General features: G+C 43.8%; 1 protein-coding gene and 1 long non-coding RNA gene across 5 annotated transcripts in view; one reads left to right on the top strand and one right to left on the bottom strand.

The window, feature by feature from the left end:
- ABCA1 (ATP binding cassette subfamily A member 1) overlaps positions 1-23,502 on the top strand; it is a 137,054-nt gene that overhangs the window by 48,689 nt on the left and 64,863 nt on the right. For all 4 annotated transcript variants that reach the window (XM_025282162.3, XM_025282160.3, XM_025282161.3 and 1 more), the window contains 2 exons: positions 13,570-13,691; positions 16,297-16,473. In XM_025282162.3, the coding sequence (XP_025137947.2) occupies positions 13,570-13,691; positions 16,297-16,473 (299 nt within the window). The remainder of the gene's footprint in view (positions 1-13,569; positions 13,692-16,296; positions 16,474-23,502) is intronic.
- On the bottom strand, positions 9,183-12,352 carry LOC123332936. The gene is made up of 3 exons (XR_006550116.2): positions 12,266-12,352; positions 10,205-10,228; positions 9,183-9,312 (listed from the first exon to the last, which is right to left on the bottom strand). It is a non-coding gene; the product is annotated as an uncharacterized LOC123332936 (long non-coding RNA).

Raw genomic sequence — 23,502 nt, 5'->3', positions numbered from 1 at the left:
GTCATTTTCAAGTTGATCCATCGTGTGAACCCAGGTCCCCAGGGGTTTCAATTGATAATAATGACAAAAAAGTCTTAAGAACAGTCTTGGCTTGCTTTCTTCTACAAGGTTTACTTTCCAGAAAAAGTGAAGTCGCTCAGTTGTGTCTGACTGGGATCCCATGGACTCCTCTGTCCATGGGATTTTTCCAGGCAAGAATACTGGAGTGAGTTACCATTTCCTGGAAAGCCTGCTATGAGTCTTGAAGTGGATTGAAGTGGATTTACTGAGAAGCTAAAGGAATTTCACTTTCAGAACCCCTTTCCAAGGTCCTGGTAGGGATCTCAGCAATCAAAACTTGCCGAAGTAGGATGTTTAAAAAATACTGTTTTTCTTAAAGAGAGCCCTCTAAACTGTGTCAGCCTCAGGCTTCACACAGCAGCATCTGCCCCTCCAGAGACCTTAGGGGATGGAAAGGACTGTCTTCTTCCTTGGCCTCTTCCTCCACACCGCCCTCCAGGCTTGTGCACCAATCCAGTCCACTGCCTCCTCTTGGGAAGCTGGCATTTTCCAATGGAATGACCAGCAGGCTGGCCAGAACTAAGGCCTTTTTGACGGGGCCAGAGCTGCTCAGATCAGGACTGGGCTGGGGACGGAGGTGTCCCTTTGCTTTCTTCTTCGCCTTTTACTGTTTATTTCCTTTGTGCTGTGCTGTGCTTAGTTGCTCAGTTGTGTGCAACTCTTTGTGACCCCATGGAGTATAGCCGGCCAGGCTCCTCTGTCCATGGGGATTCTCTAGGCAAGAATACTGGAGTGGGTTGCCCTCCTCCAGGGGATCTTTCCAACCCAGGGATCAAACCCAGGTCTTTCGCATTGTGGGCAGATTCTTTACCATCTGAGCCACGAGGGAAGTCCTTATTTCCTTTAGGACTATTTAAAATGAGTTGCTCACTGATACCTAATGGACTCATTAGCTTACTTCCTGCTGGATGTTTCTGCTCAAACATTGATTTTGCTCCAGTGCCTTGCTCCTTTCTCGAATCCTGGCATCTGGACTACAACTTTCCTTCATCTCTATGGCAACATGGGCTTGGACCCTCTCGAGTTTATACCATATGTAGTGGTTAATGACTTCCCTGGTGGCTCAGATGGTAAAGCATCTGTCTACAATGTGGGAGACCTGGGTTCGATCCCTGAGTCAGGAAGTTCCCTGGAGAAGGAAATGGCAACCCACTCCAGTACTCTTGCCTAGAAAATCCCATGGATGAAGGAGCCTGGTGTCCATGGGGTCACAAAGAGTCGGACACGACTGAGCGACTTCACTTCACTTCACTTCAGTGGTCAATACTTCCTACTTGGCTGGAAGTTGGGAGGCGCACCTCCTGGGGTGGGCCACCCTCACATCTCCTGCAAGAAGTTCCCCAGCTCGCCACTGTCTCTCATTTTCGTAGGTAGCTGGGCTATTGTCTCCTGGGCTCTTGTCCCTTGTCTCTTAACCCTGGATGCTCCCTCAGCCTCCCCATTTCTTATGCTGGTCCAGGGACAATTCCTTGGTGTGAAGTTGTTGTTCAGTCGCTCAGTCGTGTCCGACTCTTTGTGACCCCATGGACTGCAGCATGCCAGGCTTTCCTATCCTTCACTATTTTCCAGAATTTGCTCAAACTCATGTCTATTGAGTTGGTGATGCCATCCAACCATCTCATCCTCTGTCGACCCTTTCTCCTCATGCCTGTAATCTTTCCCAGCATCAGGGGCTTTTCTAAAGAGTCAGTTCTTTACATCAGGTGGCCAAAGTATTGGAGCTTCAGCTTCAGCGTCAGTCCTTCCAGTGAATATTCAGGGTTGATTTCCTTTAGGATTGACTGGTTTGATCTCCTTGCAGTCCAAGGAACTCTCAAGAGTCTTCTCCTTCTTGGCTTGAGGAGGCACTGTTGTTTCTCTATCATTATCCACTGTGGCCTGGTGCAGTGGACAGGGCTCTGGCTTCTGTCCTGTAGCTGGAGGGCCAGACCCTAGTCTCCCCTGTGCATGAGATTCAGCAGCTTTCATTCTCAGGCAAGATCTTAGGTCTCTATGTGTCTGGCCCTGTCTCACATTATAGCCATAGCAGTCCTTTTAACAGAAGCCCAGTAGGTACTAGGGCTTCCTTTGTGGCTCAGCTGGTGAAGAATCCACCTGCAATGTGGGAGACCTGGGTTCGATCCCTAGGTTGGGAATATCCCCTGGAGAAGGGAAAGGCTACCCTCTCCAGTGTTCTGGCCTAGAGAATTCCATAGACTATATAGTCCATGGGGTAGCAAAGAGTCAGACACGACTGAGCACTTTTGCTCACTCACTCAGTAGGTGCTATGTGGAACTTCAGAAGATCACTTTTCTGGACCTGCTGAATTGGACCAAGTGAGGTAGGTGGGGACAGTTAAGGGAGGTCTTTCAGGCTTTACTTAGGCTGCCAGGTCACACGTTTCTGAGGATGCCATGTATACTGCAGTCTGTGTGAATGACACTTCCCATGAGAACAGTGCTCCATGAAGTTGGGCGCCTTAGCTCAGCTTCCCCTGATGAGGACCAGGTTTACAACTGTCTCCCCACAGCTCCTGATTCAAGGGCTTCTGTAATGCCTTCTCTCCAGAACACAGCATCCTCTGAAGCTCATGAGAACTTTGCCAGGAAAGAAGAGCAAGGAAGAACTTTGGGCACTCTGTCGCTGCACTGGCGATGTCCCTTTGGAAGACATCCCATATTGTTGAGGTCAAGGGTCAGAAGAGGGAAGGACTGGAGGGGAGGCCTGGGGCAGCACTGATCCTGACCTGGCTCTTGAGTCTGTCCATCCCTTCAGCAAGACTTTTGAGTGTCAGTGGTCTGGCTGTTATTTGCTATGTATTCATGTTACAAATCTGGCTTGTTTGGCTTTTTTGATGTGGCTCTGACTAAGAGTTTTGTGAAATAAGTCCTGAGGGTTATGCTGGCGTTTACTTAGGGAAATGAATCATAACTTTCTGGCTGTTGGGTTTACAGGTAATACTGAAAACTCACTGCATGGACCTTTAATTCTACTTTAATCTTTGAAAGTCAGAAAGACCTGATCCCCTGAGGGCAGGACAGGCTTTAGTGACATGGCAAGGTAGCTGGCTGTGGCAGGGAGTTGACGGAAGGAGGTTGTAAAATTATCATCTTGTAAACATACACTTGGCAGCCAGACTGCCTTGGTCCAGATCCCGGCTTTGCTTAGTGACTGTGTGACCTTGGATAATTCTGTCTTTGTGTCTCAGTTTTCTCAAATGGAGGTAACAGTCCTCCCTTAGGGCTATCATGGGGAATCATGAGCTAATAAGCATAAAGCATTTAGCACAATATTTGTCACATCATAAGCACCTTATTTATACTTCAGTTCATTATATGACCATCATGTGAGATAGGGAATTTTGTTCCTCTTTGTGTACACAAAGGAGCTAAAGTTCAGAGAGGCTAAGTTATTTGCCTAAGGAAGCACAGCTGGCAAAGGGCAAGAAGAGGACTAGAACTCCAGACTTTGACTCCCTGCTAGTACGTTATTACAGTCTATAGAGAGCAGCCAAGGGTAGCCAGAAAATTTCTCAGGTCGCAGGATACTGGGCATGGATGGACTGGGATCAGAGCGGAGACAAGAGGGCTTCCGAGAGAAATGCCAGACTTCATGGTAATAGACATGGGTGGAACGTTCCCCAAGGCCCGTGTAGAAAGAACATCCTGTGACTCACAGCCACTTCTCCTTCCCTGCCTAACCCCTTTCCTTCCATATGAGAAGCTGCTGAAGTAGAGGCTGCAGCCTCAAACTTTGTGGGGCCCCTTATGGGTCATCTTGGGAGATCAGATGACCCGTGTGTCAACATTATATCATCAAACTGGAAATCCTTGAAATTTTTGGCTGATTGCAATTCACATCCATATGCACTTATCAGAAGTTCTGACTTGAGACCTTAGAGTTTCACAATGTGGAAGTTCCCTAGACCTGTCAAAGCCAGGCAGCATCTCAAAACCCAGCCTGTTGGTTGCCATCCAGGGCAGGGTCTGGCCCCAGCTTGGGCTGCCATCAGGGGGATGCAGTGCTGTACTGCTGTATGGAAATATTGCTCAAACTAAATTGAATCAAAGGTCAGCTCTGCCCAGACAAGAATAGAAAGCACAATTGTACTCGACTACTGGACGGCATGTACCACACTGTATCAGACTGCCTTTAGAGAGTTTGGATTGTTAACATCAAGAATAGTGTTTCATGTCTCTTGCTTTTCCAGTATGAGGTTTATTTACTCTGTGAGTGGCAAAGAGCAATATGGAACTCCAGTTTGTTTCTCCTTGAAACCTTTCCATTTCTGGCACTCTAATCACTGTTGCGTTTAGGTATAGAGGGGCGATCTTAGAGTGACACTTTGTCCAACAGACTAAGTTGTACCAGGTAATGATGCCATTTTACATTTAAATATGTTATTACATTCAAGTCTTACAACGCCTTGGTATTATTATCCCCATTTTATCGATGAGGAAACTGAGACTCACAGGTTACGTCTTTTGCCCAAGGTGACTGAGTAAAGCCGTGAATTGAATCAGTGTCTGTCTGATCTCCAGGTGCAGCATCTTTGCACCATCTCATGTTGCCACATTGCCTTATTCCACGAGTAGCATGGCCAGCTTTTGATGGCAAAATCATTATAAAGCATTTTAAAAGAATAAAATGATTTACTTAATTCCTATATAGTTGAAAGAGCTAAAGGTGTGTAAGCCAGAGCTGATTGGGTTCAAATTTACCACTTGCTTGCTCTGTGGCCTTGAGCAGGATGTTAACATCTCTGGGTCTGTTTCCTTATTTGAAAAATGGGAAAAATAATACCTTTCCCATAAGCTTGTTTTAAGGATTGTAGAAAATAATACATACAATGTGTCTGATGCTCAGTACATGTTGATCCCCTTTTGCTGCCAACATAGCACTACCATGTCCCTTAAGACGTATTATTAATTTTAAAAATAAGAGAAACTTAAACAATTTATACCTTATATGTGAACAATTCTTCCTAATCCAGGCCTGGAAAGAACCCATTCTCAGCCCCTAATTCATAAACTTATCTTCCTTTCCTCTGTTCCCTGGCTTCTCAGGGCCCTGCAGGCTGATTCTGATCCCTCCCTCACTCATGGTGCTAAGAGCCTCTGGCCTCATTTTTAAGCAAAACACCTCAATTCCTCCAACTCTTCTCTTTCTTCCCAGATCATTTTCTGTTGGCCCATTCTGTTTGATTTGGTCTTTCTGTTTCTGGACTATGTTTCCTCCTATTTTGATCTCACCTTCTCTCTGTTCCTTGCCTTTTCCGGGCATCCTCCCCTTCCTTTCTACCTCCCTGGCCTTCAAAGGGGCCTCCATGCGGTGGTCACCCAGCTGTTTTTTTGCTTTGTCTGATGATGGCTTCTTGTCTCTTCTCTTTCTCTTTAGGTCTAGAACTCCCTGGGACTAATGCTACCTCTTCAGTGTTATCTTTCTTTTCCTTCTGGGCCTCCCAAGCCAGCCTGACTATACCTCCCAGGCCCGCTGCATTTACAGAGCTCCTGACCAGTGTGAACAGCTCGCCCACTCTCTCCCTCTGGGGCCACAGTCTCCACTGGCTGTTTGGGGGCCTGCTTACCATTCAGCTTCTTATCAGCTGTCATGAATCCTTGTTCCAGGGGCTCCTGACCACTTCTTCCACCTTGACCCCTTCTCAGTAAGACAGGTATGCCGTTGCCTTAGCAGATGGATCCAGGAAAGATGTGTCAGGTCTCTTCCCATCCCCTGATTTCAGTGTTGAACGATTCTGTAGTGGCAGAGCGGGCTGGGAGGTTCACAGCTCTGTTCTGACCTTCTGTCCCTGTCTTCTTGGAAGGCAAGGGCAGGGATCCTGTCTTTGTACAGCATCTCTTTTATTACAGATTCCTGCCTTCAAGGAGCACTGAGAAATATTACTACTTGGAACTACAGCTCTAGTGTTTTGACTTCAGTAGCTGTCTAGAAATTTGTTGATTAATTAATTAATCAAATTAATCAAATTCCATTCTATGTAGAGTAAGGACTATGTAGTTCCTGGAGCTGTGATGGTCCCGTGGGTCTCAGAAGACTCTGACTTTCCCAGAACTTGCAGGGATCAGGAAGCACAACCCTAAATATTGTAGTTTCTCTAAGGAACTCTTCACTTGTGTCATCTACGATTTTATCAACATTTGTTTTGTTTTGAACTTGTTTAATTTCTCCACTTGTATTTTCTGTTTGGGCAAATTCCAGGAGATTGTGAAGGACAGGAAAGCCTGGCTTGCTGCAGTCCATGGGGTCACAGAGAGTTGGATATGGCTGAGCAACTGAACAACAACAAATATTCTCTTGCAGTATGTGTGAGTCAGTATTCAGGGCATTCTATACTGTTTACCTAATCCACCCCCTAGTATAGCTGATCTCTATTTACAGAAAAATGTAGGGTTGGAGAGTTTAAGCCTCCAAGGGCACATAACTGGAAAATTCTGGAACTGAGATAGGAATCAGGTTAGCCAGACTCTAGAACTTGGGATCTTTCAAGAGTGTATCAGTATCCTTGGCAAGCCCTCACTGTAGAGAAGGAAACTTCTGGGTTGGGAACCCTGGCCCAGATGAACAGCAGGAGTTCCCGAAGCTGTGTGCACCCCGGCTCCCAGCCTCCTCTCATCTGCTCTAAGGAGTCACCCCAGGGAGCAGCCAGGTCACCCTGTCTTACCCCCTTCTCCAGAACCCTGAACTTCCTAGGGAAGCCCTGGTTTTCCTGGGGAGGGTCCAGCTGTCTCAGTGAAGCAGGCGGGGGCTATCCTTGAAGAAGAAAGTGGAGCCCTAGCATCAGGAAAACAAACTGAAATAACAAAAAATACCCCAGAAGACACCTGAGTATGTTTGTTCCCAGCTCTTTTCTGGCAGAGAGATGTTTCGCAGTCGTGTTTATACAAGGTCCTGCTTAAGACGAATAAAGCCAGGAGTGAGAATCTGGCCGCAGTTTCTCTAGGTCATTGCCCCTGGAATAGGGTCAGGGCTGGGAGACCCTCCTTGGGTCCTTTTAAGAAGAGTATCTGGGCCTTGGAAGCTGACATGATCTTTCTCTACTTGTCTCTCTCTCTCTCTCTCTTTTTTATTTGCCTCTTCCACCCACTTCTCAAGCAGCTGATCGCTGTGGTTTCTTTTCATGTTAAACAAAAGAGACTACAGCGATCTTGAAACTGGAGCCGGGGACGGGAGGGCACTGACCGGGAGTAACCCCGCTGCAGGCTCTGCTGAGGACTGCCCTCCTCCGCCTTCCTGGGCTGCTGCCCTCCCTCCTCCCTGCTTCTCTGCTCTGCTCAGGCAGGCTGGGAAGAAGCAGAAGGAACACTAAGTGGCCATGAAAGCATCCCCCCACGCCCACCCCATGTATCCCCCCGGTGCAGTGATCCTCCCCGCCACACCCTTCTCCCCTGCCATGAAAGTGTTTCCTTAGCCTGCTCAGAGAGGCCCGGCCCTGAGGACTGGCAAGGACCTGAGGATTCTGTCCTGTTTGTCCTCAGCCCACAAACACACATTTCACTTGTTTTGTTCTTTGGACTCCAAGCTCCTGAATTGGTTTCTTTTTTTTTTTTTTTCCCCTCCTTTTCTTTGCCCTACCTCCCTGCATACAAAGCAAAGCTCTCTGGAAAAGGACAGACCACTGCTGGCTTCTCCAGGCAAAACCAAGGAGGCTGATTTCAGCTGATCAAGTATTTTGGTCCACATTGGAGATATGGCAACAGGAGAGCTCTTGGGGCCTTTTGCTGGATGGTGACTTTCAATCTTCTCTTTGGGCAGCAGGGACCCATATTTAATTTAGTGACCGGTCCAGTTCCCTGATGACCATATTCTGTGACAGTATTTATAGCCTCTCAGTTACCCTTGTAAACTCCTGAGGCTCTTTCCCTCCAAAAGACTACTTTCACTTTCTTGATCTTTGTTTTCACAACAACCTATGAATGTTACTAGCCCATCTTACATCTAAGAAAACTGAGACCCAGAGAGATTCAGAAACGGAGAAAAGTGAGGTTCACAATTGCACAGTTAGGAAACAGCTGAGCTGGGACCTGAATTTAGATTTTCTAATGCCAAGTCTAATGCCGATTTAGTTTAATCCCAAGTGTACCTTTTAGTACCAACAATAAGACGATCCCTGAGATCTTCTATAACCCACACATTACAGATAGGAAAATTGAGGTCATGTCAGCTAGCGTGGAAAGAGTTAAATGGCCAAGTAAGTAGCTGTCTTTTCCATTAAGTGTTTTCTATCTAGCGTCCAATGACTGGTTTTTCTTACTAGTCATCTTCTATCTATGCCATCCCTGCAGTGATGTTGTAGAGGTGATTATTCCCATTGATTCTCTGTAAAATGCTAGATTTCCTTATTCTTTTCTTAAGTTCTGATTAGGCAAACCAGTCAGCTTCAACCTTTTCTTCACCTTATAACGTGTCAGCAGAAAGAATTCATAATTCTCTCTGACTCAGGAACTCAGCCAGGCAAATACATAATGCACACATACACACACACATATACCTTGGATCATAAATTCAATATTGACTTGGTTGGCAAAGTCACTTCTGTTCTTATCTATTCTGAAAGCATATACTTTAGGATCAGACTAGCGTTGAAGCTAATGAGGTGTCTTTCCTGAAAGTGATGACGGTATTAGCCATCTTTATTGAGGACTTTCCTTGGTTCTAGGCTTTATGCTGCGACTTCAGGTACATTTCTCTTTTAACCCTCAGCTCAGTGCAGTGAGGTGGATGCTTGTCATCCTCATTTATCCTGTTATGGACACTTCTCATGTCCTGCTTCCAGCTCCCACATGCCTGACTGTCTTCCTGACCCTGGGCTGATGCAGCTGAGGAGGTTCACTGTCTTGACCTGGTTCGTCTCACACGCATGTCTTGTTTCACCCGTCCCTACCCACAGCAGGTCATCTCAATTCATTACGTGATTCACTCTTATGTGTTCATCCACCACTGACGGGATGCCTCCTCAGTGCCAGGCACTGCTGTCCTTTTGAGTAAGTCCTGGCCCTCAAGCACTTCTGTTCTTCTGGAAAAAATGACGTGGTCTCAGACAACTGTAGCTCGGGGGAAGCATGCATAAAAGGCTATTAGGGTATGGAGGAATGGCCACCTGACCCAGCTTGAGGGCATCGGGACAGGCTTCCTGGAGGAGATGACTCATGGCCCAAATCTTAAAGAAGGGTAGGAATCAGCTAGGGCAAGAGGAGAAGGGCCATTTCAGATATTGGGCTTTCTTGATATTATTGGCTTCTCCACTCATTTTCCTGCCAAGAAAAAAAGTGGAGAAAACTTGAGACCACAGGTACAAAATCACCGTACTCTGGCCTCACATTGTACCTCATCCTCTTCCTTTTCCCATCCTACTCCCCACATCTTAGGTTCTGAGGAAGCTCTTCTATGCTTATCTGCTTGTGTGTTTGTTTATTCACTCAGAAACATTGAAAACCATGTGTACATAGCACTATGTCTACAGGGTGTCCTGGTCCCTGCATCATGGGAGGTCTTCCTTACCCTCTCCTCATCAGCCACAACCTCTAGAGATTTCTGGCTCTCTGTTCTTTTCCAGAACCTGGCTTCAGTCTGTTCAGCCTGACTCCCCCCTTGGAACAGATAAGCCTCATCTGGGTCAAATGCTTCCATGAGTTGCCTTCCTTTGGCTCTGTCATCCTTCGCTCTGCTTTTTCTATTGATTTGCCTTTTCATCACCCTTATCATCCTTGGGCGTTCCTTGAGGGAAATGTCTGTGTCCCTGCCTTTTCTCTGTACATCATTGTGGTACACTGGTCAAGGTGAGTGAAGTAAACCCTTCTCAATAATCACAAGATTATTATCATTTTTTGAGCAACTACCATGAACCCCTTGCTCACTATTCATGCATTAGCTAGTGTTAGTGAAAGTCTCTCAGTCATGTCCAACTCTTTGTGACCTCATGGACTGTAGCCCCCAGGCTCCTCTGTCTATGGGATTCTCCAGGTAAGCATACTGGAGTGGGTTGCCATGTCCTCCAGGGAATCTTCCCAACCCAAGGATCGAACCCAGGTGTCCTATATTGCAGGCAGATTCTTTACCATCTGAGCCACCAGGGAAGCATTCATGCGTTACATGCAAATATCTCTAATCCTCATACCTTTGAAAAGTGGGTACTGTTACCCTTACCTCCTAGGTCAGAAATCTTGGGCTCTGGAAGGCAAAATGAATTTCTCAAAGCCATGCAATTCATAAACAGCAGAGTCCAGCATCAAAGTTAAGTTATTCTGTCCCCATACCCCTGAACTTTTCATTTCACTAATGTTTCCCAAACTTGGTTGGAATCATCATGGTGGATAAAATTCTGATGCCTGTGTCTTAGCCCCAAAAGTTCTGATCACGCAGAAGTTGTTAGGGGGTGTGGCCTGGGCATTGGGATTTTTGCAAAGCCCCCTCAGGAGTCTCATGGGGACTGAGGTTGAGAAACAGTGCGCACTGCACTGCCTTCCTGCGCCCATGCTGGCTGCAGCTTGGTGTTGGTGGCATGCAAATCTGAATCCACGTGTGTGGTATCCGTGTGACCAGAATGCGGGTTCTTCGTATCCAGGGATCTTTGGCATTCTGCTGCCCCCGCCCCCCCCCCCCCCCCCCCCCCCCCCCCCCCCGTATAGCTACCTCACCACCCTGTGCATGTGCGCTGCTAAAGGTTGTTGACTGTTTAATCGGCCTCTTGGCTTTTCTGCCTCATCCAGAGGATTCACTGAGAGGTGGTTGGGGTTTGATCACATCCAGATGTTCTCATCAGCAGAGCCTGTTGACTTAGCTGAAACGTCGCGTAAACGCACTGCGCATGCTCCGTTGACTAAAGCATGTTGCTTGTGACCTAGACCCATCGCATGTGCAGTGGAGTCAGCCTTCCACCCTTCAGCAGCCTTGCTCTGGGGGAAGGAGGTTATTCTGAATTTGTCTAGCACAGTGTCGATTCCTGCTCTGGCTTTTCACTCTCAGGAGTGGCCTGCCTGGTCATAGACCAGGTTAGCTCACGTGCATATTCTGTTCTGCCCGGGTCTCAGGGAAGTTTTTTTTCCCACCCTTGCCTTTACAGATGAGGCAGTGGAGACACAGCTAGGTGAGATGACCTGGCAAGTAAATGGATGCGGAGCCCAAGTTTTCTCACCCTCAGTGTGGTAGTTTTTTCATTGTTCCACAACAGTCAGTGTCAGGCTTTCCAGGTCAGACTGCAGTTGAAGCCACTAAGTATCCTGTCTTCTTCCTGTGTACCTCTACCTTTGGGATACTGGGACACCTAGGGTGTCACTTTGTGTCTCTGGGAATGCAGTTCTAGTGACCAGGGGCCCTGTTTATCTTGGGGTGCAGCCTGGGGGTCGCCCCAATATCTGCAAGCCATTCTTGGACCTGTAAAGCTGAAAGGAAATCTTTGATGCTTCTCAGATACTTCTGAAATCTTCCCAGCCTTGATCCCATCTCCTGGTACTTATTTTCCAGTCATCATTCATTGATCAGTAATTCTTTGCTTGATCTGGGCACTGGGATGCAAGGATAAAAGACATATTCTGTGTCCCAGAGGCATAGTCTAGGGGAGATAATATGCAAATAAAACAACAGTCCTAAAAGGATGGTCCTCAGAACCCTTGCATTAGAAATACAGAAGATGCTTATTAAAATGTAGATTCTTAGGCCCCACTCTGGAGCTACTATTTCAGGATCTCTGGGAATCCAGCCCAAGAAATTACATTTTAGCATGTCCCTAGGTGAATCTTCAATGCTCTGAGGTTTGGCAGCTACAGAAGTGAATGCAATAGTGAGAAGGCAGTATCATATGTTATGGGGAGCACCAGGCAGGTGGCAGCCTGCAGGAGCATCTTTTCTCAGGAGGGACACTCACTTGGCCAGGACCACTTCTTAAAATGTGTCATGGGGAATAACTGGGAGTTAGCCAAATAAGGTGTAGCCAGAGAACTGTTTCTCTAGAGATGTGAGTCATGCTCTGTGTACCCTTCTGTGGTGGTGGTTTAGTAGCTAAATCGTGTCCAGCTCTTGTAACCCCATGGACTGTAGCCCACCAGGCTCCTCTGTCCATGGGATTTCCCAGCCAACAATACTGGAATGAGTTGCCATTTCCTTCTCCAGGGGATCTTCCTGACCCAGGGATTGAACCCTGGTCTCTTGTGTTGCAGGCAGATTCTTTACCAACTGAGATTATTAAAAGTTTACTTTAGCAGACCATACCTGAATCAGACAGCACAGATGAGAGTCTAGCTGGATTTTGAGACCTCCTTCTACTTTATCTCTGCACATCACCCCCTTAGCTCCCAGGATTAACTCCTGTCCTCTTTTTAAGCCTCACCTCACAGCCCTGTTTTCAGATCAGACGTCTGTTTCTCATCAGTGAAGTGATTTGAGTTTGCTAGGTTTGCCCCCTAGAGGTCAGTTCATGCCAGGGCCTGTGCGCTGCAGTCTCTCAGTGATGCCTGGCGAGTCGTGAGGTCCTGATGTTGGGTTATTGTGAGAGAGGGGCAGAAGGAGAAGTGGACACTCAAATGAAATATGGCAGAGAAAATGAGAGCATTTCAGTAAGGGGGACCCACAAAGCATCTGGTCACCTCACTGTTTGGAGATAAAGAAGCTGAAATTTGGAAAGATGATATGAAATATCCAAGTGATACCACTCAGGCACAGCCTCCAACTCTAGGGACTAAAGTTGGATTTCCGGCTAGTGCTTTTTATGCTTCACTACACTGGATTGGAACCTTTTCTAAATATACCTGGAGGGCTTATTATTTAAAGTGATTCTGTAGGAAACCCTGCAGCAATACAATCATTCAGTAGTGTTGATTTTTTTAAATGTATGCGTACATATTTTCTTAAAGCAGGGGCCGGCCTGGGTGTGGGAGCTCTGTATCACGTGTTCCACGTCTGGAACTGAAATGAAATCAGGCCTGTGAAAGCACTTTGATATGCATAATGCTCTGCACCCGTGGTTCTCTAAAGGTGGGCCCCAGACCAGCGGGTGACAGCATCTCCTGGAAGCTTGTTAGAAATGCAAATTATCCAGCCTCACCCCAGGCCGCTGAATCAGAAACTCTGGGGGGTAGGGGACCAGTTTTCACAAGCCCTGCAGGTGATTCTGATGCCTCTTCAAGTTTCAGAACCACTGTTTTGCATCAAGAAGAAACCAGCCCTTTGGGCTTGTAGGAATAAGGTTTTAAATATCTCTGAGTTTAGCTGTCTGAGATGGCATTGGGGAGATAGGAGCTGTGGGGTCAGGGTCACAAATCTCAGATTTGTTTACTTATTCTTGGTAAAGCGAGAAAAGGTTATGTGTATGTGTACAGCAGTGCCGCACTTCACAGCTTCAGAAAGCACTCTTTTCATGTCTCTGATGTTAAGGCAAAACTCCCTGAACCTCATTTCTCTGTGTGCTCAATTGGTTTAAAACGAGGCAATATTAGGATATTTTGCTCCATTGTGCTTTTTTTTTTTTTCTTTTTAGTTACTCATGAAATGAAAATGAAACACTATTTCTCCTGCAGGCTTGAAACTTCAGGACTTCCTGGTAGACAATGAAACCTTCTCTGGATTCCTGCATCACAACCTCTCCCTGCCAAAGCCAACTGTGGACAAGATGCTAGGGGCTGATGTCAGTCTCCGCAAGGTAAGCTGCAATCTTCACCTTCCCTGGTGGGGCTCGTGGCAATGACATTATACAAGAGCACCTGGAAGGAAATGAATAAACTCCTGTCTTTGTAACAGTGCTGAAGGAGGTTGGTGGCTCCAGTGCAGCGTCACCTATTTTTACCTCCCTGCTCGGGCTGGCCCTGCCACACCATCCACAGAGTGGAAGGTGCAGCCTCGCATCATGGGCCAACTGGTTGAAATAAAACTGATTTCCTGCCTGTCTGTCAGTTGGCATGTGTTGATTTTGTTTTTTTATTTTGTTTGCTTGTGGAAGTCGCTCAGTCGTGTCCGACTCTTTGAGACCCCATGGAATACAGTCCATGGAATTCTCTAGGCCAGAATACTGGAGTGGGTAGCCTTTCCCTTCTTCAGGGTATCTTCCCAACCCAGGGATCGAACCCAGGTCTCCTGCAGGTGGATTCTTCACCAGCTGAGCCACAAGGGAAGCCCAGGCATGTGTTGATAATGTCTTCCTAAAGGGAAGATGAATTTAAGATGAATTAAAAAAAAAAACCTCACAGTTCTGAAACAATAACTTGGGTTGAGGATTGTTACCTAAAGTGTCTCTTGTCTATAAAATCTAAAACAGATTTTAAAAATGTAGTGCTTTCTTTTTTAAAATTTAAATTTATTTCCTTTTAATTGGAGATAACTCTTTATAATATTGTGTTGGTTTCTGCCATATATCAACATGAATCTGCCATAGGTATACATATGTCCCCTCCCTCTTGAACCTTCTTCCTACCTCCCACTCCTTCCCACCCATCTATATTGCCACAGAGCACCAGATTTGAGCTCCCTGCATCAGAATAGCAAATCCCCACTGGCTATCTATTTGTAACGTTTCTTTTAAAGATAGATGAGAAAGATATCTAGAAAATATAGAATAGAAATAATAAATAAATAGAAATTAAATAAAAATAAATAAGTAAAAATATTTAAAATTAAATAAATAAAATAGAAAGTATCTATTATTAAGAAGAATATGATTAATTTTTTTATCAATTTATAAAATCAGGAAGTAATATTAGTGTTTATGTAAGATTTTAACCTTAGATTTTAAAGAACCTTCCTCCGGCATTATTAGATAATCATCCGGCTCCTATGCAGTGGGCAGCAGGCCCAGATTGCATAGTTATTGATTTCCAGAGGACCTTCTCAAGCTTATTCTCTGGCAGAAATGGGAACTGCTTCCTTACCCTGTCTCATGTTTACATACTAGCTTGACTTTGCCATAAGCAGAAGTAGTGGAACTGTTTATGTACCAAAATAAAATCTTTGCTTTACATGATATAGAATTTTTTAAATTAGAAAAATGTGCTTACTGCTTGCCCTTATGAAACTAGGAAAATATGCCTGTGTTTACTAATTGTGCGGTTGGGAGATGGGCCAAAGGCAGCAGGCTTATAAAAATCATTAGCATGATTTCCATTGCCCCCTGCCAATTTCTTATCTATCACATCCCACTAGTTTAAAATAAGGGGCATCCTAAATATGGAAGTGGTCCATTCAAGGTAATTAGTCTCTGTAGTCACTGTTATCACTGTCTTAAACACAAATACTAAAGGTCGGCTGGCAGCAAGGGCTAGTCAGAGAAAAGAGGAAAAGCAGTGTGTACTTGAGTATCTGGCAGTAGGTGGAAACCTAATGGAAACCATGACAGACCAAGTGCTCTGCAGTGTTAGAAAGCTGCATGGGTCCTGAGAAGCTTCTGGTCCATCACTCCCAGGAGGTTGTACCACCAGCAGGTCAGGCTGCCTTAATTGAAACAAACAGAGAATGTTGTAACAGGGTAATAGAGTCTGAATCGTTCATTCATTTGTTCCACAAATATTTATTGTCCACATGTTCCAGCACTGAGGACACAAAAGGAACATGAAAAAACAAGGTCTCTCATCTTATTGACTTTTGCCTAACGGACAGTAAGGGCCATATGTGAGGAAGTGTTTATTTAGATCCAGTAAAGCTAGTTACATAAGATATGGCCAAGGAGAAGTTCTTTGCTATAATGTATAGGCCAGTTCTAAGTCATTCTTATCTGTCAATGAGATAAGAGGCTTGACTTTCTAGTACTCTGCTTTGATACAAGTAAAAGGAAGAGTTCCACATTCTGAAATTGTTTGAACATAGTTATTTGCATTAGTTAAATATCTTTATCTACAAATAAATAGTATAAATACTTTTCCCCCCGCAATTTAGCCCAACCCCAGTTTAAAATATCATTTATTTCAAAATAATGAGAACTTTCTATTTTCTCTAATAAGAGTGGTTTGGGGAGTTCAGACTCCAGATTCCTATTTGCTGAGTCATGTGTCGCACTTTTGAGAAAAAGAATTGGACTCAGGATTTCCCTTCCCAAGGAGAAGAGTGTGAAGGTGATGAGTCGAATGCCACATTCTGGTAGCATCATGCCTTGCTTCATCCTGAAGTTTGGTAGAGATCCAGTGCTCTGGACAGGGTATAGTAGTGTCCATTCCTCAAAGCAATATTGATATGAAGTTCCCCCAAGAGGCTTCAAGGACCGTGCTTCCCATCAGTGTAATCCAGTTTTACTTCTCTCTGTTTGCATGAAATGTTTATAGGTGTTTTTGCAAGGCTACCAGTTACATTTGAGCAACCTGTGCAATGGATCAAAATTGGGAGAGGTGATTCGACTTGGTGACCAAGAAGTTTCTAGGTTTTGCAGCCTGCCAAGGGAGAAGCTGAATGCAGCAGAACAGGTGCTTCGTTCCAACCTGGATATCCTGAAGCCAGTCCTGGTGAGTAGGCTTGCTGTGTAGGGAAGCTTTGAGTACTAATGCTTTTAGAATGTGACATTTTTCCCTGGACAGCAGGACTTTGTTTTTGTAGAAACATAGGGCTGGCTGGAAGTGGAGATGTGATTGGCTCTGTGGTATTGGCTCAGATTCTGAGCCATCTCCCCAAGAGTCAGTAAGGGAAGAGTGAGTTGGGTGTGGCTCTGAGTGCAAGTCTGTTTCAGAGAAGACCTACTTTTTTATGGTTTTTAATGCTGTAAGGGTTCATTTGAAGAAGGAGTTCTCTAGATTAAAAAAAAAAAGTCTCAAAACCATTAATGGGAAGATGGATGTCCATTTAAAAAAGCCTATCAGAAAGGAAACACTGAGATGTCTCAGTGGGAAAACCCTGGGATTGAATGGGAGCACATGTAATAAGTAACTTAAAAAATGACAAAATTGCTTTCAGAGGTTAAAAAATACCAACAAAGTCTGATTATCAGTTGGGAATCACTCGTTCAAAGAAGCAGTCCATGAGAATACACATTCATTTCTAATCCAAGAATAGGACTAAGTCTGAGCATTCTGGTTGTCAGTGCTGTGCCTAGTTCCAGATTAAGTATCTTTCTTTAGGTTTTCTGGGAGCTCTGGTAAAATGCCTTATGAACAACATCCTTTAGCATCCATCCAGCGTTCAGGTTTCCTGCTTACCAGACAGCTCCCTGATTGTCAGTAGGCTGTTTTAAAACCAGGAGAAAAGCCCTGGAAGAAGAACATGCCTGGAAAGAGATGTTCCTTGTTATAATAGAAAGACATTGGAAACTTCTGGGACTTTGCACACCATGATTTCTCTAGAGAAAGATGGGCCCTCCTGGGGGTACTAAGAAGGTTCGGTTTCTAGACCCTGTACCTGGATCATCTTCTAGAATGTTCCTTAGAAACACATCCCAGAGTTTACACTCTTGACTGACCATCGAAGAGTCCTTGTATCCTGTTTGATTCTCTGCCTGAAGTGAAGGTAGTAGTAAAACTGAATTCTGCTGCTTCCATGGCAGGTTTTATTGTGGCCCCTATCAGTGTGAAGGGCTTAGCCGCAATACTTAAGATCTGTTTTTGTTCCCTTCCAGAAATAGTATTTTCTAATTTCAGTGTTTTAAAAAATGTACTGAGTTGTTTTTTTCCAGTGGTCTGTGATTCTGTAGTATAATTTACAGAGATGTTTGCAGCCCCAGATAACTGGCCTAAATAGTCAGATAAGCTCACCTGTGAAGACACTTGCAGCCTGTTGGCACTTTCTGCATCATGAGTCAAAGGTTGTTGTAAATACGAGCCCATTTCCTTGGGCTATTTTGGTTGTTTTGCTTTGCTTCGCTACAAGACAGAAATGTTCACCCTTTCAGCTGGGATGAAAGGTTGTTGTAAATACGAGCCCATTTCCTTGGACTATTTTGGTTGTTTTGCTTTGCTTCGCTACAAGACAGAAATGTTCACCCTTTCAGCTGGGATGATTTGAACTTTGGAAAGATGGGTGTTTTTAGAAGACAAAATAAATTTATTCTGGTGCCCATTCATTGTTTCATTTCTGTTTACTCATTAAACACCTATTGTGTGTACAGCCCAGTAAAATCCCTCCAATTATGTCATTTCTGAATTACGCTCTGAGTAGAAAGACAGCAAAGCCTTCATAATCTGACAGTCAACAGCTTAGGGTTTGACTTGAAAAATCTCTCCCTAGTTGGGAAAATTAGTGTGACTGGGAGCGTGGAAATGTGCTGTCAGAACTCTCAGCTACCTCACAGCCCACCCTGTCGTGTTGTGGTGGAGCCTTGTGGACCAGTTGGTTCACGGCAGGTGTTGATTAGGGCGGCTGCCATATGCTTCCTGCACGTCTCTTGGGCGTAGGAGCATTTCAGGTTCTGCTCCTGCCTGTCAGCTGTTATTGTGAGATCTCTCTTCCTAAAATCAGAAAATGGGGCTCTTGAATTAGAACATGGTGAGTGGCCAGGATGTGTAAAAGATGTTTTAGGAGATACCATTGGGATGAAATGACTTCCAAACATTTTGAAATGTGACTCTTATAACAGTGCCTTAATTGGATCACTGGGATTGATGTTTGATTTATATTAAGCAGCCTTTTGCTTCTGCCATTTGGTTGGAATTTTGGTATTGGTGATGGTTAATGGGTGTGTTGTGAGACCTCCTTGGACACAGACAGTTAAACTGTGCCAAGAAATACAATAGGAGCAGCAACCAACATTAGGGGTGGGAGAGACAGAAACTATTCTGTTAATATGTATTTCTGCACCAAAAGTGGATTTCGAGGAGAGACATGCTTTGAAACATTTCTGTTCTCTCTCTCTGTCTCTGTTTTTTGGTGTGGCTATTTCTCTGTTTTTGAGTCAAGATATTCTGATTCTTTCTCCTGGTTCTCCTTCAGTCCTTTGATGACCACTGGGACTACAGTATTTTGACAACAGTGGGGAAGTGTGGCAGGGGAGAAAGGGTATAGGCTTGGGGTCAGCTGTTTCTGGGTTCAAATACTGCCTCAGCATTTTACCACTTGTGCTACCTTAGATAAATTAAGCCTCAGGTTCCTATTCTTTCACATAGTGATAATGTAGTTTGCCCTTTGCTGTGATTATTGATCACATATATGAAGAGCCTGGCATAGGGCTAGTACACATTAGATGCTCAATAAAAAGAAGTTAATAATTTAATTTATGGGAGTAATATAAATTATGTGCTTGAAAACAGTGGCTGGTAATGTAGACACATTCTTCTATAAATCAGTGCTAGGAATCAGTCATTAATGTTCATTACTTTTTACATTTGGATACCGCCCTTATGGCAGAAAGCAAAGAAGAACTAAAGAGCCTCTTGATAAAAGTGAAAGAGAGAGTGAAAAAGTTGGCTTAAAACTCAACATTCAAAAAATGAAGATCATGGCATCTAGTCTCATCACTTCACGGCAAATAGATGGGGAAACAATGAGAGACTTTATTTTGGAGGGCTCCAAAATCACTGCAGATGGTGACTGCAGCCATGAAATTAAAAGATGCTTGCTCCTTGGAAGAAAAGCTATGACAAACCTAGACAGCATATTAAAAAGCAGAGGCATTACTTTGCTGACAAAGTCTATCTAGTCAAAGCTATGGTTTTTCCAGTAGTCATGTATGGATGGTTGTGAGAGTTGGACTACAAAGAAAGCTGATCACTGAAGAATTGATGCTTTTGAAATGTGATGTTGGAGAAGACTCTTGAGAGTCCCTTGGACTGCAAGGAGATCCAACCAGTCCATCCTAAGGGAAATAAGTCTTGAATATTCATTGGAAGGACTGACGTTGAAGCTGAAACTCCAATACTTTGGCCACCTGATTGATACAAAGAACTGACTCAGTGGAAAAGACCTGATGCTAGGCAAGATTGAAGGTAGGAGGAGAAGGGGATGGCAGGATGAGATGGTTGGATGGCATCACCGACTTGGTGGACATGAGTTTGAGCAAGCTCTGGGAGTTGGTGATGGACAGGGAAGCCTGGAGTTCTGCAGTCCACGGGGTCGCAAAGAGTCGGACATGACTGGATGACTGAACTGAATTGAAAGTACATTTTATCGTATGATATAACTGATAGACATATTCTAGAGATTAGCATGTGGACAGCTTCAGGGAGAGTGTTCATTCTGCCATAACTGCCTTTGGATTGGAACATACATTGGAACAATATTTCATTAAGTCTTTGAAGTGTTTGTTCAGTGTCCTTGGCTTTTTTTATTAGTCCTGTTCCAGCCCTGTGTACTTTCTTGCTTGTATTCTGAGAGTGACTCTAAAGCACAGTAAACACTACTCATTAAAGTTTGTCATGCATAACTGAATAGATCGGTAGAAACAGAGCATCTCTAAGCAAGGTATGAGATATTAAACAACAAAACGAACACATATTTACTGTCTGTCTGCTTTGTACCAGTTACTGGTTGAAGGCATTGACGTTTCAGCCATGAACAAGGCAGACAAGGTCCACATGGTACTTTCATTCCCGTGGACACTGAGAACCGACTTTAAGGCTGAGAATGGGAATTTGAGGAATTCTTCACAGGTTCTGGGTTCTGTAAAGTGAGGGCTGCCCTTCCCAGCAGCTCCCTGACAACAGTCTTGTTCAACATGGAACATCGTGATCCCCAGTGAAAGTCTGTGTGGTTAAGTAGACCTGGGCTCTAGTCCTGTCTCAGTGATGTGAAGATGGTGTCTGGTCCTTGTGGTAAGGGAAACGGTGTCTGATTTGAGTTAGCAAGGACAGGCATACAGACTGACCTTTATTTCAGGAACAACTTAGACATCGCACAACCGTGTGACTAGATTGTCTTGACTTCTGGTGGTACCTTCACCCCAAAACAGAAAAGTTCTGTCTCCATGGAACAAAGTGTTCTGTTTCTGTATCTTCTGATGTGTGTAGTCTGCTTTTGCAAAGGTGGAACTCTGTTCATGGGACAAAGGAGGTAAGGTGAGTGGTGCCCTGAAGTGCCCAGAGGACTAGTGAGCTCACAGCTGGACTGTGCAGGGATAGAAGGAGCAGGCATAAGAGGAGTGAACAGTTATTCTTATCTTGAAGGGTTTTGTTTAGCGTCTTCTAGACCCTTTGATAAGGACTCAGCTTGGCGCATAGGTTTTGGGGATTAGGTATTTCTCAGTTTGTCACATGCAGTGACAATGTTTTGCAGGAGAAAACACTTGGTTTTCCCTCTCCTCCTGCCTGGAACACAGATTCTTGTGGGAAGTATCAGGTTTTGTTTGGTTTTGTATAATTTTACTGCCCACCTGTTTACAACATGTGCTTTTGCCTGACAAGCAATTGCAATTGCTATCATTTGGTAAATTGTAGAATGACATGTCTCAGGGATTTACTGTTTTAGACTCTGTTCACCTAATTCCTGGGAGAACAAGGGAAGCACAGAACTGGGGATAAATTACTGAACTAAGCAGTGTGTTAATATAATGACTCAACTCCAAATAGACAGATGTTTTTGCCTCAAATATACTATTTTTTCCTTGAAATAGTATAATTAGTTTACTTGAAATAGTATAATTTCTTTCTTGCCATGTCTAAGATAAAGGCTTGACTTTTGATCCTGAATTATGTGGTAGTAGATATATTTAACTAGTTTAGAAATAGCAAAAATGAAATATTTTAATGTGTTAATCACATATAATTTAAAATTTATTATTTAAATTGTTGAATTGCTTTTAAAAGATTAGTGCTGTCCTTAGACATGAGTTATAATTCCCTACTTCAATAAAAATTATTAAAATGTTCCTCAAAGGACAATTTTTATTGTCATGTAAATGACTGTAAAGAGACAGTAATTGCTTTGGGTGATAATAGTCTTTGTACCTGGTATGTGGCTTACTTATTTTCAATTTGAAGTAAAACATATACATCCTAGCCCTGAGTTGGCTTTTCTGAATATGGGCAAAATGAAGCAGAGATTGTAGTCTACTTTATGAGAGTATTTCAGGGAAGTTTGAAATGTACAATGAACACATTAAAACATGCATTTGCAGGGAGGAAACAAAATTGTGTCTTATATTGAGAATACTATTCAAATATATGTACAAGCACATCTCATTGTAGTAGTGGAGTCCCTGTAAAATTTTGAGTGTGGATAAGATTTTTTTAAACTTAAAAGGATTTCCAATTACATTTTAATTTCACAGATGCTCTGTCTTGTATTTCTATCTGGCTACCACTTCTAATGCATTAATAGTCATCTCTCCCACTTGTTCCTTTGTACAGCTATCATCTATAAACAAACACTTCATTTTTTCAGGAAATCCCCACACACTGGGTCAGGGAGACAGTGGTAAACAAGGTACAGATCTGTGTTCCCTGCTGTTGGGGAGAGGAGGGACAAAGAAAGGAAGAGATGCTGTTCAAAGTGATAGCCTCTGCTGGGTGCTGTGCATCAGGAGACCTCTGATGGGGTGTCCTAACCTAGTCTTTGACGATTAGGAAAGAAACATCCTCTAAGTTGGAACCTAAAGAGTAGAGGTTAGCCAGGTAAAGACAGAAGAATCTTCCATGCAGAGGACATGATGTATGCATGGGGCCCAGAGGAAAGAGGCAAGAGAAGGTGGCATTTAGAGGAACTGTGCATGATTGAGTAGTTCAGAGTGGATCAGATGTAGCTACGGGGAGTTTGATGGGGAGAGGAATGGTAAGACATGACACTATAGAGGTGCTGAGGGAAATGTTCATTTAGCCTTTGTAGGCTATTGGGCCTCATCCTTGGAGCAAGGGGAGCCACCTTAATTAAGGCTGCAGATGTGAGTGACTTGATGAGGTGAATAAGAAACGGTATATTTGTGAATTTGAATGATCTTTGAAGCAAGACTCACACTAGTCCATTTCTCACCCTCCTAATGTGGTCTTTCCTTTGCTTTTTACTTTTCTTCTGCATTTCTTGGGTGCCTAGTTATTATGTGCCAGGGACTGTGCTGGACAGTGAGTTGAAATAAAACACCAACTCAGAAATTAAAATCAAATTGCCTTTGATAAGTTATTGCCTTTTAAAAAAAAATTCAGTCTTTTACAATGTAAACTGAATTTTTGGTGGGGCACATGCTGCAGCATACACAGAAATAGAAATATAATGTTGAACACATGAAAGTCATATAATGTTATAAACTGTTGTTACCTCAATTTTAGAAAAGAAAAAGAGAATTCATGTGGAAGGAAAAACTTAGGGAGGATAAAAAGAATATAAAGAAGTCATCTATTAGACCCAGAAAGGATGGCATAATGACTTTTGTCATTATGGAGCCAGTGCTCCAGAATGTCATGGTTTTGGGAAATGTTGCAATGTTGTGATTAACACATATTACAGAAATGGGTTGGGGCTTTGGGTAATATAATACTGTTGTCTGTTCTTCTTATAATGCTATTATAGTATTTAGTTATGATCTAAAAATATTGAATAATACATGAATTCCTGTTAGTGTAACACAGAATGTACAGTCTTCACTAAAGATTTAATTTTTCCCCTTTTCCCTGTTTTCCTTC

This window comes from Bubalus bubalis, chromosome 3, assembly GCF_019923935.1.
Source record: "Bubalus bubalis isolate 160015118507 breed Murrah chromosome 3, NDDB_SH_1, whole genome shotgun sequence".
Taxonomy (NCBI): domain Eukaryota; kingdom Metazoa; phylum Chordata; class Mammalia; order Artiodactyla; family Bovidae; genus Bubalus; species Bubalus bubalis.
This window is presented reverse-complemented; position numbering and strand designations above follow the sequence as displayed.